At 35.0% G+C, this 13,380-nt stretch overlaps 1 protein-coding gene across 1 annotated transcript in view; it reads left to right on the forward strand.

The window, feature by feature from the left end:
- The window catches only part of ADAM18 (ADAM metallopeptidase domain 18), a 109,238-nt gene that overhangs the window by 589 nt on the left and 95,269 nt on the right, over window positions 1–13,380 (forward strand). The window contains 3 exon segments of the mRNA XM_077773126.1: window positions 401–477; window positions 8,506–8,561; window positions 10,992–11,070. Coding sequence (XP_077629252.1) covers window positions 401–477; window positions 8,506–8,561; window positions 10,992–11,070 — 212 coding nt within the window.

The following is a 13,380-nucleotide window of genomic DNA, read 5'->3' on the forward strand; positions in this document are numbered from 1 at the left end:
CTGAGGATGTTAGCCAAGGTATCTACTCTCCGCGTCATGGGGTCTGGGGTCTTAGCAGTTGACATGAAGCCGGTCTTTCTGGCCAGAGGTTCTAGAGGGGTGAGTTCTGCCCTCGGTTTATTCCCCAGAGTCCCAAGGAAATGGGCGCTGACATAGCTCTGGAGATGAACAGGATGGTCCCGTAGAACTGTGATGTCTACTTTTTGTTTATTTGTTTGCATCTCAGCCATTTTAAGTGTGCCACTGGAAATCTAGTGAAAGCTGTGCACCAAGGAGGGTGAGCACATCTATATAAATTTACTTTCAATTTGAAACCCCCCACGTACTCAGAATTAAGAGCCCATGCTTGACTGAGAAGATTGTTGCAAAAACCCCACAAACACCCATTTTCTTACTGCAGATTCTGAAGGAAGATTACTGCATGTCACAGTTCCATGGAAGATAAAGTTAAATGAGACTGGAGATTTACAGAAGCAGGTAAACGATCAAGAATATTTGTTTTATGATTTAAAATTTTAAGGCTCTTTTTATTTACCTTTGTATTAAGTCAGATAGATACACACACACACACACACATACACAGACACATGTATTTAGAAAAAAAGATTAAAAATGTTAAGGGCATCAAACCTATAAGTTTCAGGACACAGAATCTAATCGTTAATTTATAACTCCAATTTCTTTACAAGTAAAATACTTTCTGTTGCATAAAAGTTTTTTTTTTATGATTTACTTCTGTTTGTACATTGTCATTGCATGGTCACTTTAAATTTCAAACTGTTTCCTTCAAATTGCCTGTCACAAAGCATGTGGCAACATTGCAGGACATGAAATAGTTTTACCTAATGTGTTCAGTACCTGTCTACATTTTGTATTCTATGTATGAAATTCTGTAAGCTGTTTTTCCCTGTGATCGAGTATGCTAATGTTTTCCTTTGAGGAAAACTACATTTGATAGTAGACATCCTTTATCTCTCTTGTTTTCTTCCTTTAATCCTTTATTATCCCAAGTCTTTTAAAAAAATTTTATTAGATATACGAAAGATTCTTTTTTCATGGACTTTCAGTTTGAATGACAATCACACATTCCACTAAAGCAATGTTCTTGGATTTGGAGATATTACAGGAATTATGCAGAAGGTGTCCAACCTTTGAAGGTTTATCTAAGTATATTTGTGGAAGCCATGGTGCTGTTATTGGTATAACACTGGGAAGAATATTCTCAGATGAGGACCACAGTTACAGGGGTTTATTTCTTTCGGTCAATGCCTTCCTGCCAAAGACCATTATGAACATACCTGTAGTCAAAACAAGTTAGGGTTATTGTGGTGAAAGAATATACACACCACGGGACACATGGAGCATCTCAGCAAGAAGGTGTTAGAAAGTCATTAATCAGATAGGCTTAAGGGGTTTGGAAGAAACAGACTTTTGCTCTGGTTTGGATGCCGCACAGGAAGTAGAGGTAAATCTATGATTGTGTATCTTAATAAATCTTATCTAGGAGAAGGAAAGTCTAGAACAATCTTAAAGTTGTAATTGGTTAAGAAGCAACAGCTGCTCATGGAAGCCCAATAAGGGCTTATTTGATCTTTTTTTTTTCTGGCTTGGAAGATGTTTATATTTTGTCCATATTTAAAAACAGTTGTGGTATTCTTGTTTTTATCTTGATCCATAATTGTCTCACAGTAGCTGCGTGTGATGTTGATGTTTTCTGAACGTGTTTATTTTAAATAAAATCAAATCCAACTTATTGTTATTTTTTAATGAATTGTGATTTTTCTTTCATATTCAAAAACTTACCAACACTAAGTACACATAGTTTTCCTTCTGTGATTTATTAGAGAAGATTTATAATAAGCCTATGATACTTTTTTAATGTTTGTATAAGGTGTGAAGTCTGGGTTGAGTTTCATCATTTAAAAAAATTTTTTTAATGTTAATTTATTTTTGAGAGAGAGACAGAGCATGAGTGGGGGACAGCAGAGAGAGGGAGACAGAATCTGAAGCAGGCTCCAGGCTCTGAGCTGGCAGCACAGAGCCTGACATGGGACTCAAACCCATAAACTGAGATCATGACCTGAGCCAATGTCAGATGCTTAACCAACTGAGCCACCCAGACACCTCAAGTTTCATCATTTTGATATGGATATCCAATTTTCACAGCACCATTAATTGAAATTACTATCATTTCTCCACTGAAATACTTTTACACCTTAAAAAAGTCAGTCGATTTTATTTTTGTGGGTCTATTTCTAAGTTCTTTCTCTTTCTCTTTTGGCCAATGCTATGCTGTCTTAATTATAGTAGCTTTATGGAAGATCTTGAAAGTGAGCAAAGTGATTAATTCAACTTTGTTCTTCCTTAGAATTCTGATGATTGACTTTACAAAGTCCTTTACTTTTTGTTAGTTTTTTTAAATATTTAACTTCCTACATGACCCATAGTGAGTAAATGAAATAAGCATACCTAAATCTCCATTTCTCAGCAATTTTGAAATATATTCTTAACCCTTGTTTCTTTGCTGTATTATATTTGCCTACATAAATTCTCATTAGCTGATGTTCCAAGTTTTGGAAAGAGCTTCTTTCTTACTTATTCTTGCATATCTTCCACTTATAAGATTACTTTGTATTTAATCTCAGAAACTTTCTTAGCTTTGATGTTCAACCTTGCTTCAGATTCATTGCTTTAATTCATGCTTCAGATATATCCAATCTCTTACTCATAATAATAATTTACTTAAAAATCAACAATAACATTTTCATTTATATGATCTATGATTGGATCGTTTCTATAATTGTCTTTTCTTATTTCAGTAAGAACGGTTTACTCTTCTTCACCTGTTAACACTGTAATATGGCAGTAAAGTATATAGTCTGTCGAGCTCTAATATGTATTAAATATGTTATCTTGAGAGAGTTAGTCTCTTTTCCTCAAAATGAAAATTACAGCTGTTGTGTGGGCAAAAATATTTTTTAGAAAAAACATAAAGTTCTTCGGATAGCGTTAGGCATATGATAAATGCCCATTTAAGTGTTAGAAATTTTTAGAATAGTATTCCATTACAAGTAATCTCTAATTTTTAGCTATAATATATCCTGTCATTTCTCTAAGGATATTAAATGTACTTATATTTCAGATCCTGTCTTACTGCTTTACATTTATCTTGGGAATCATTTCTTTCATTTGCTGAATTTGATATCTTTTCTTCCTGATGTAGACATTCCTCGGAAGTTAAATTGTTTTTTATTGTGTACTTGCCATTTTAGTTGAGATTCTGTCAAACTTTCTTTTGCTTCTGTTTTGCATTTGGTCTGAGATTATGCATTGGGTCTGCTATAATAAACTACAGTAGTTTTATAGGAATGACAAGGCAAGGTTTGCCTCAGTTCTGGGTTGTTAGTCATCTGGTCTTCTGAGATGTGTGCTTCTGGTACTTCTAGGCATTTCCAGTCATAAGCATCACTGGCCTCTCCCAAGCTTGCAGACTCTGTGCCAGCTTTAAATCAGAGATCTTTCTTGAAATTGATTTGTCCTGGAAAGAAATTATGCATTTGCTGGAATAGGTGTCTGTCTGCCTTTATGGAGATTGCCATTGACTCTGTAAACATACACTAAGTTCTCTCGTTCCTGACTGTCACTGTTATAACTCAGTCCTGTTTCATTAGGGCTCCTATACCTGGAGCAACAACATCCCTCCCTAACTTGTTTCATGGGTCCTTTCTTCCTCAGTTTTATATGTCAAGAATTGCTAAGTGGCTCTAGGTGAATACAGTAATGTGTGTGTGTTTTACATATATACCTATATATAATGTAAATTTGTTATTTCATTATAATTGGTGTACAATGTAAGTCTACAGCCATGTCTTTTATCTTGACCTGTAAACTTTATGGGTTTTTTTCTAAATGGAAGCAATTAATGTATACAATTAACAATCCTAAATCATTTATTTTTTCAGAATGTAGTCTTCATTTTTTTCCTTTCAAAAAGCCAATCCTACACATTAAACTTATCACCCTAATCCTAGATTTACTAGAATAATAAATTCTTACTAATTAGAATAATAAATAATAATATAGTTAGTCATCTATGGCCTTTATTATGCTGAGGTACATTTTTCCTATAAGCACTTTTCTGACAGTTTTTATCATAGTTGGAGTTGAATTTTATTGAATACTTTTTTGGGCATCTATGGAGATGATCATATGATTTTTAGCCTTCATTTTGTTAATATGGCATATCACTTTGATTACAGATGTTGAACCATTCTTGCATCCCTGGAATAAATCCCACTTGATTTTGGTGTGTGATCATTTTAATATATTGTTGAATTTGGTGTGCTAATATTTTTGACGATTTTTGTATCTATGTTGATCAAAGATATTGGCCTATAATTTTCTTTTTCATGGTGTCCTTCTTTGGTTTTGGTTTCACAGTAATCCTGGAGTCACAAAATGTATTTGGAAATGTTTCCTCCTCTTCAAGCCTTTGGAAGATTTTAAGAAGAATACATGCTAAATCTTTTTTTTTTTTTTTCCTTCTGAATGTATTCATGGTGATCTATATGATCCTGGACTTTTGTTTGTTGGGAGATTTTTGATTATGGATTGAGTCTCCATACTAGTAATCAGATTGTCTACTACTTCATGATTCAGTTTTAGAAAATTTTATGTTTCCAAGAATTTATACGTTTCTTTTAGGTTGTCCAGTTTGTTGGTGTGTAATTGTTCGTAATAGTCTTTTACAATCTTTTAGATTGCTGTACTGTAAGTTTTAACTTCTCTTTCATTTCTGATTTTATTATTGTATTATTTTTTGTGTTGTTTTTTGTTTGTTTGTTTTGATCTGGTTTTGATTTTTTTTGTTTAGTCTAGCTAAAGGTTTGTCCATTTTGTTTAATTTTTTCAAATAACCAGCTCTTAGTTTCATTGATCTTTTCCATTTTGTGTCTCTTTTTATTTATGCCTCTTCTGATCTTTATTATTTTCTTTCTTCTATTGACCTTGGGCTTTGTTTCTTTATTTTCCAACTCCTTCAGATATAGACTTAGATTTACACAGTAGGACTGTATTGCTGTGATCTTCCCTTTTAGAACCACACTTGCTGCATCCCAAGGATTTTGATATGTTGTATTTCTGCTTTCATTAGTGTCTAGATATTATCTTCTTTGATTTCTTTCTTTTAAAATGTTTGCTTATTTATTTTTAGAGAGAGAGTGTGTGTGCATGAGTGAGGGAGGGGCAGAGGGCAAACCCCAAGCAGGCTCCAGACTATCAGTGCATAGCCCAATGCCAGGCTCGAACCCACGAACCATGAGATGATGACTTGAGACGAAAACAAGAGTCAGATGCTTAACCGACTGAGCCACCCATCTTTTTGATTTCTTTGTTTGACCCATCGAGTGTTTACTAGCATGTTGTTTAATCTCCACATAGTTGTGGTTTTTCCAGTTTTCTTCTTCTAATTGATTTTTAATTTTATACCATTGCATTTGGAGGAGATGCTTGATATGATTGCAGTATTCTTGATTTTTGGGTCTTGCTTTACGGTCTAACATGTGATCTGTCCTGGAGGATGTTTTATGTGCATTTGAGAAAAATGCATATTCTGTTGCTTTTGGATGGAATATTCTGTGTAGCACTATCAAGTCTTTTTGGTTTAATCTTTCTTAAGACTGATGCTTCCTTATTGATTTTCTATCTTGTTGATCTATCCATTGAGGTAAGTGGGGGTTAACTTCCCTACTATTACTATATAGCTTTCAGTTTCTCTGCTTACATGTTAATATTTCTTTATGTGTCCTGGTGCTCTCATGTTGGGTGCATATATATTTATAAATGTTACATCTTCTTGTTAAATTGACCACTTTATCATTTGTAATGTCTTTCTTTATTATTATAGTCCTTGTTTTAAAGTCTAATTTGTTGGCTATGAATATAGCTATGCAAGATTTTTGTTTCCATTCTGTGGAATATCTTTCTCCATCCCTTCACTTTCAGTTTGTGTTTGTTGTTTCTTCTGAAATTAGTCTCATGTGGGTAGAACACATATAAGTCTTGTTTTTTAATCCATTCAACCATTTAAAATCATGATCGATAGACATGTAGTTATTGCCGTTTTGCTAAAGGTTTTCTGGCTGTTTCTTTCTTCTTCTCTTTCTCTCTTCCCTTGTGGTTTGATGTATTTTGTTAGTGTTATGTTTATATTTCTGTCTCATTTTCTTTTGTGTATTTACTTTTTGTATGTATGAGTGATTATTGTGAGGTTTACATATGACTTTCTATGTTATATGAGTTGAGTTGACAGCAACTTAAATTTGAACATATTCCAAAACTTTCCATTTTTCTCCTCCTCTCGTGTTTTATATTTTTATGGCACATTTGCATCTTTTATTTTATGTATGCTGTAAATAATTATTATGGTTTTAGCTAATTTTACTGGCTTTTTTTTCTTTTAACCTGCATGCCTGCTTTATAAGTGATTGATCCACTACCTTTACTATGCATTTACCTCTTCTAATGTGCTTTCATACGTTTTCCTGTTATTAGTTGTCATTTCTTTTCAGTTTAGAGAAGTCCTTTAAACATTTCTGTTTAGACCATTTTAGTGGTGATAGACTCCTTTAAGTTTTGCTTAAGTTGAAAACTTAATCTCTTATTCCGTTCTGAATTGTTGATTAGAAGTTTTTCCACTCAGCACTTTGAATATGTCATGTTACTGTCTTCTGGCTTGCATAGTTTCGGCTGAAAAATATGCTGATTTATGAGATTAAACTTATGAGATTTCCTTGCATGTAGTACGTTGTACTTCTTTTGCTGCTTTTAAGAGTCCTTATTTAACCTTAACCCTTTTAATTGTATTATATCTTTCTGTGGATCCCTTTGAGTTTATTTGATTTGGGACTGTCTAGGCTTCCTAGACCTGTCTGTTTCCTTCTTCAGATTGGGGAAAGTTTCAGTCATTTCTTCAAATAATTTTTTTGGCCCTTTCTCTCTCCACTCCTTCTGGAATCACTATAATCTAAGTATTATTCCCCTTGATGTTGTACCAAAGGTCTTTTAGTTATTTCATTAAATTTTTTTTCCTGGTCTCTCTGGATGAGTTCTGCTGCTTTGTTTTCTAGCTCAGTGATCCAATCTTTGGCCTCATTCTGTGTGCTGTTGAACTACTCTAGTGTAGTTTTCAGTTTAGTTGTGATATTCTTTAGCTCTTTAACTTCTGTTTGAAACTTTCTTATTTTTCTTATTTGTTGAGGATCTCTCTGTGTTCATCCACTCTTCTTCCAAGTTTGGTAAATATCTATATGATCATTACGTTTAACTCTTTATCAGGTTGATTTTCATCTCCATTTCATTAGTGACTTTTTCTTATGTTTTTTTTTTTTTCTTTCATCTGGAGTGTATTTGCATGACTCTTCATTTTTCCTGACTCTCTGTGTTTGTTCCTGTGTATTAGGAAAATCAACTACCTCTCCTAATCTTGAAGAAACAGCTTTTTGTAGTTGCAACAGGAAGCCTCAAAGCACAGTCCTCTCTGACCACTATAGTAATATGCTCAAGGGGTATCATTGTATATGCTCTGCACAACTATCTGCAGTGCAGGGGTGGGCAGAGCTGGCACCCAGCACAAGTGCATCATACAGTTGCACTGAGGCCCAAAGGTGAGTGGGGCTGGTGCCTGGCATGGCTGTAAAGTATGGCTGTGATGCCATAGTGTGGTCATGGCTCTTAGTTGGGTGTGCCCAAAGGCTGTAGCAGTTTAGAGAGATATTCTAAAATGGTGCCCATGAGCATTTATATTAGCAAAGTAGGATGATGTTGCAGATATGGTACCAACCAGTTTCTCTGTCCCCAGAGAAAGTTCCAACAGTTTACTGCTTCTCTATGCTTTAAGTTTAGTAAATGAGTCTTCTTCACATATGGTCTAGATGTTTTTCAATTTAGCAATTTTGCTCTGGGTCTCAGTGTTAGTGATTCTGCATGTGATCCCTTTAAGAGTGGGTTCTCCATGTTCTACAGTTCTGTAGTTTTCCTGGATGTAATCTCCATTGGTTTTCAGACCCCAGCATTTAGGGGGCTCATCCTTCTTATGTAGGGTCTAACAATTTAGCAATCTGTTGTATAGCCCAAACCTCTGATTCCTCACTATTTTTGTGTCCCCTCCCTATGACTCTGCTTGAGTGGGTTTTGTTTTGTTTTGTTTTGTTTTGTTTGGCAAGTTGGTGTTTCTCCCTCTCCTTTCCGTCTCATTGCTGTCTTTTTTGTCTTTCTCTGTAGAATCTCTGTGCATCCAGATCTAGTCTTTTTTCAGAATAAATTACTCCATATGTAGTTGTATATTGGTTGTACCCATGGGAGGATCATGAGTTCATGATCTTCTGATGTTGTTATCTTGAACCCAGTCCCCCAAATGAGTTGTTTCATTTACATGAGAGAAAAATAGTATTTCAGTTTATATATTTCTATTTATGGAATCATCTCTATGTTTTTGCTTTGTTTTAGGTGATTTATGTCATAACAATTGCTGGAAAACCATACACTCTGCATCTCAGGAAACAGTAAGATATAATTTTCCATTAAAGCTTAGATTTTACTTTTTACATATTTTTGTACACCGTTTAAATTAAAGAATGCAATATAATTTAGACTATTTATTTTTCAATTAAGATTAATTAAGTCTTGAATAATAGAAGAGAAGAACGATGAATAATAGAGTGTTATATTTTAATTTTCTAGCTTGTTCTTTTCAAATTAAAAAATAAGCTACTTATTTGTAAGTCTTCAATTAAGTATAAAGCCATTGAACCCAAGAACTGCAAGTTATGTATTAAATAAATATGTCTGATGTGGAACCAAACCTGGTTACACTTCAAGTGGTTATTGGTGGAAAATTCAATTAATGGCATACATTTTATGAATGTATTAATTATATATGTATTTATTTTTAACAACTTTATTGGGTACATTCATGTATCATAAAACTCACTCAAATGTATAATTCCATAATTTTACACCATAGGCAGCATTGCAACCATCAACCATAAGTCAATTGTAGAACATTTCATATCCCATATAAGAGCCTCATGCTGTTTCATATTTAATCCTTGTACTTACCCACAACTACAGGAACAATCAATGTATTTTCTGTCTCCTAATTTGCATTTTCTCAACATTTCATGCAAGTGGAATCAAACAGCCTTTTCTCTGCCTGCATCTTTGAAAATATATATTTGCAACAACTGCATTTTGTCTGCCTGCCATCTCTGTAGTTGAACAAGGCTAAAGAAAACTCCCCACTTCATTCATGACTGTTCCCACCTAATTCATGACTCATTAAACTCTTTTAATGTATATACAACTACTTTGAAGTGTTTTCTGATAAGACCCTCAATGATCTACATGTTTCTGAATGACAGTTATTTTTAGTCTTCATTTTTCTTCACCAAATGACTGCATTTTGTATACCTTATCAGTATCTCCTCAGAAAATACCGTCTTCATTTGACTTCCAGAGCACTGTGGAAGTCTGGTTTAACTCTTACCATTGTACTTCCTCTCTCAGTTTTGTTTGTTTATTTTTTTCAACTTGTTTGATCTTTATATTCTCATTCATCTTTCCAATCTTAGAGCACTCCATGGTACTTTTCTTGAATCCTGTTTTTCTCTAGCTGCATTCAATCACCTTGTTATTTCATCCTTTCTTGTAGCTTTAAATACCATTTATATATTGCTTACTTCCAGGTTATATTTCTACTTTATTCCTCTCCAATGGACATCATATTCATTTATCTGACTACTTACTTGACAATCAAGTGTTTGCTAGAATTCTCATACTTAACATATCCAAAATGTACTTCTGATCCTTCCTCAAAATGTATCCTTCCTGTAGTCATCTAAGTAAATGGCAAGTCTACTCTTCTAGTTTCTGAAAACAAAATCTTGGAGTCATCCTTGATATCTTTTTTTTTTTCTGTTTTCTCTTGAATGGATTATATCTCCCAGTGGATTATTAAATTCCATGTGTTCAGTCTTCAGAATATATCCATAACTGGGCCTCTGCTACTGCTAACTGTCTTAGTTCAAGTCACAATCATATCTTGCCTGAATGACTGTAATAGCCTAACTGTTCTCTCTGCTTCTACTTACTTGCCCTACAGATAATTTTCAACATAGCAATCAGTCTCATCTATTAAAATGTTGGTTTGAGGGGTCCCTGACTGGCTCAGTAAGAAGAGCATGAGACTCTTAATCATGTGAGTATGAGCCCCACATAAGGTGTAGAGATTACTTAAATAAAGTATTGATCTGATCATATCATTTATTTGTTCACAGTCTTCTAATGGTTTCTCATCTCTGTGACACCATCTCTTACTACTGTCTCTCATCTTCAAACAGCATTTCATTCCAGTCACATCTTCCCCTAGCTGTTCTTTATATATAGAACGCCAATTTTGGCCTCATGGTCTTTGGATTTTCTCCTAACTCTGTCTGGAGTAACATTTCTATGCAATTCCATGTGACCTGTTTTCAGGTCTCTACTCAATCTATGCAGTGAACTTTTCTATGCCAGCTTATCCACACTTTGCAATCAACTTTCTTCACCCAGGCCTTATTTAATAACATGCTTAACATTTAACATGATAGCAGGGTGTGTACCTTACTCTCATGAAAACCAGTGTTTTTGTCTTTTGTTTACTGCTGTATTCTAATGCCTAGAAGAGGATCTGTCAGTAGGCACTCAGTAGATACATGTTTGATGAAGATACACACAGGCACACACTGATACAGAGGATTTCAGTCTATTCCAGGGTTAAGAAAAGCTGAATTTTCTAATACACTAATTCCATGAATTTAAATTGTCATATCACACTAAAATTACTCTAATTAAAGCATATTATTATATAAATCATGTATATTTCACATTTATTTTATTATATTAATGTTTATAATCCTATGAAATTCATGACCAACTGTCCTTTTTTTTCTTAGCTCTTTCTTATCCCAGAACTTTTTGGTTTATACATATAATGAAACTGGATTTTTGCATTCAGAGTCTTCATATTTTAAGGTAAGCTTTAGATGTCTTAGATATTTATTATCATATGTTTCTTTCTTGAAGTGGCCATATCATTACCATTGGGTTATGTTTGTTCCATGATGACAATTTAATACAAAAATTTTATTCTGTATAATTGACCTGTTTTATGACTGATTGCTGTACCTAAAAAAAAAAGTGAGAGGAGTGGATTTAAGATGGTGGAGGAGTAGGGTGACACTAAGCTTGTCTCATCCCTTGAACACAGCTATATAGTTATCAAATCATTCTGAACACTAAAGAAAGCAACCAGAGGTCTGAATGAAAACAAAACAAAACAAAACAAAATTGCAAGACTACATGTAGAAAAGAGACCACTGTTTGAAAAGTAGGAGGTGCAGAGAGTTTAATGGGAGAGATATCACTCTGGATCTGGGAAAAGGGAGGGAGCTGGCTTAAGGAAGCTATCACAAAGTAGTATAAGCAGCGAGCACAAAATCTGAACTTTAAGTAGTCCACTACCATTGGAGAAGCTCCTGGCTTAAGGGTGTTCAAGTGGTAAAGTGGGGTAGAATTCCAGGATTGAGCAGGGTCTGAGGATTGCTTAAGATGCAACAAAGAAGGCTTGTGCCAAGTGCTGTGCTGTTTCCAGGTATAAGAGAAGGGACTTGATCCAGCTTTGGGCTGCAAGCATGGGGTGCCTGTTTTCTGCTGTTTTGACAAACTCTGAACAGCAGAACAGTCCCACCACTGCTTTTATCGCATGGGCAAGCAGACAAAAAGTGTGGCGAGAGGAGCACCCAGAGAAGTACCACTGGTCTGTGCCCTGGAAAGCCCTATAACTTGGAATTTTGAAACTCAGTTGTGCTCTTGAAATTTAAAAAAGCTTGGCCACAGGCAGGCTGAACGGGGGGTTCTGACTGCCAAGGACACAAGAAGATTGATTAATTGCTCTTCTGTGAGTTTTCCTTAAAGAGTGGAGGGCAGGAATATTCAGCTCTTGGGCTATAGCATGACTCCAGGCCATCTTCATTGGCCCTGGCCAAGCTGAAAGCCTTCAGCTAGCAAAACAGTGCCACTTAGTGGAGGCCAGAGCCACATATACCAAGAGCCTATTTCAGATTCTCTGTCTCCCTCTCTTTCTCTGCCCCTCCCGTGCTTATGGTCTCTCTCTCTCTCTCAAAAATAAATAAAAACATAAAATGTTATTTTTAAAAATACAGGCCAAAACACACCCATGATCTGGGGGGGAGGGGGTTTGTTTCTTGCTTTTTCTTTGATTTTTATTTGTCGTGTGTGTGTGTGTGTGTGTGTTTACTTCACTCTTTTCTTTTCTGAAAAAAATGACGAGATGGAGAAACTCCCCTAAAAGAAAGAACAGACAATAGAATTCATGGCCAGGGATTTAATCAACATAGATATAAGTAAGATGTCTGAACTAGAATTTAAAATCACAATTGTAGGGTGCCTGGGTGGCTCAGCTGGTTAAGCATCTGACTCTTGGTTTCAGCTCAGGTCATAATCTCACAGTTTGTGAGTTCAAGCCCCACATTGGGCTCTCCACTGTCAGTGCAGAACCTGCTTGGGATTCTCTCTCTCCCTCTCTCTCTGTCCCTCATGCTCTCTCTCTCTCTCTCTCTCTCTCAGAATAAATAAATAAGCTTACTAAATAAATAAATAATAAATAAACAAATAAATATAAATAAATAAATAAAATGACTATTATAATAATAGTAGTTGGGATTGAAAAAAAGCACAGAAGACACCAGAGAATCCTTTTCTGCAGAGATAAAAGAACTAGAATCTAGTCAGGCTGAAATTAAAATGCTACAATTTACATACAATCTTGATGGATGCCATGATTGTCAGGGTGGATGAAGCAGAGTAGTGAATCAGTGATACAGAAGATAAAATTCTAGAAAATAAGCTGAAAAAAAGAGGAATACAAATGCCAAATATCATGATAAAGGACTTAGAGAACTCAGCAACTTGTTAAAGAGGAATAACATCTATATTACAGAAGGCCAAGAAGATGAAGAGAGAGAAAAAGGGGCAGAAGGTTTATGTGAGCAAATTATAGCTGAAAACTTCCCTAATCTGAGGAAGGACACAGACATCAAAATCCAAGAGGAACAGAGAACTCACATTAAATTCAACAGAAGCTGATCGTCAGCAAGGTATATCATAGTCAACGTCATAAAATACTCAGGCAAGGAAATAATGCTGAAAACAGCAAGAAAAGAAGTTTTTAACTTAAAGAGAAGACCAAGTTTGCAGCAGTATTATCCACAGAAACGTGGCAAGTTAGAAGGGAGTGGCAGGATATGTTCAACGTGCTAGATG

This window comes from Crocuta crocuta, unplaced genomic scaffold (assembly GCF_008692635.1).
Source record: "Crocuta crocuta isolate KB4526 unplaced genomic scaffold, BGI_CrCroc_1.0 scaffold177, whole genome shotgun sequence".
Classification (NCBI taxonomy): Eukaryota; Metazoa; Chordata; class Mammalia; order Carnivora; family Hyaenidae; genus Crocuta; species Crocuta crocuta.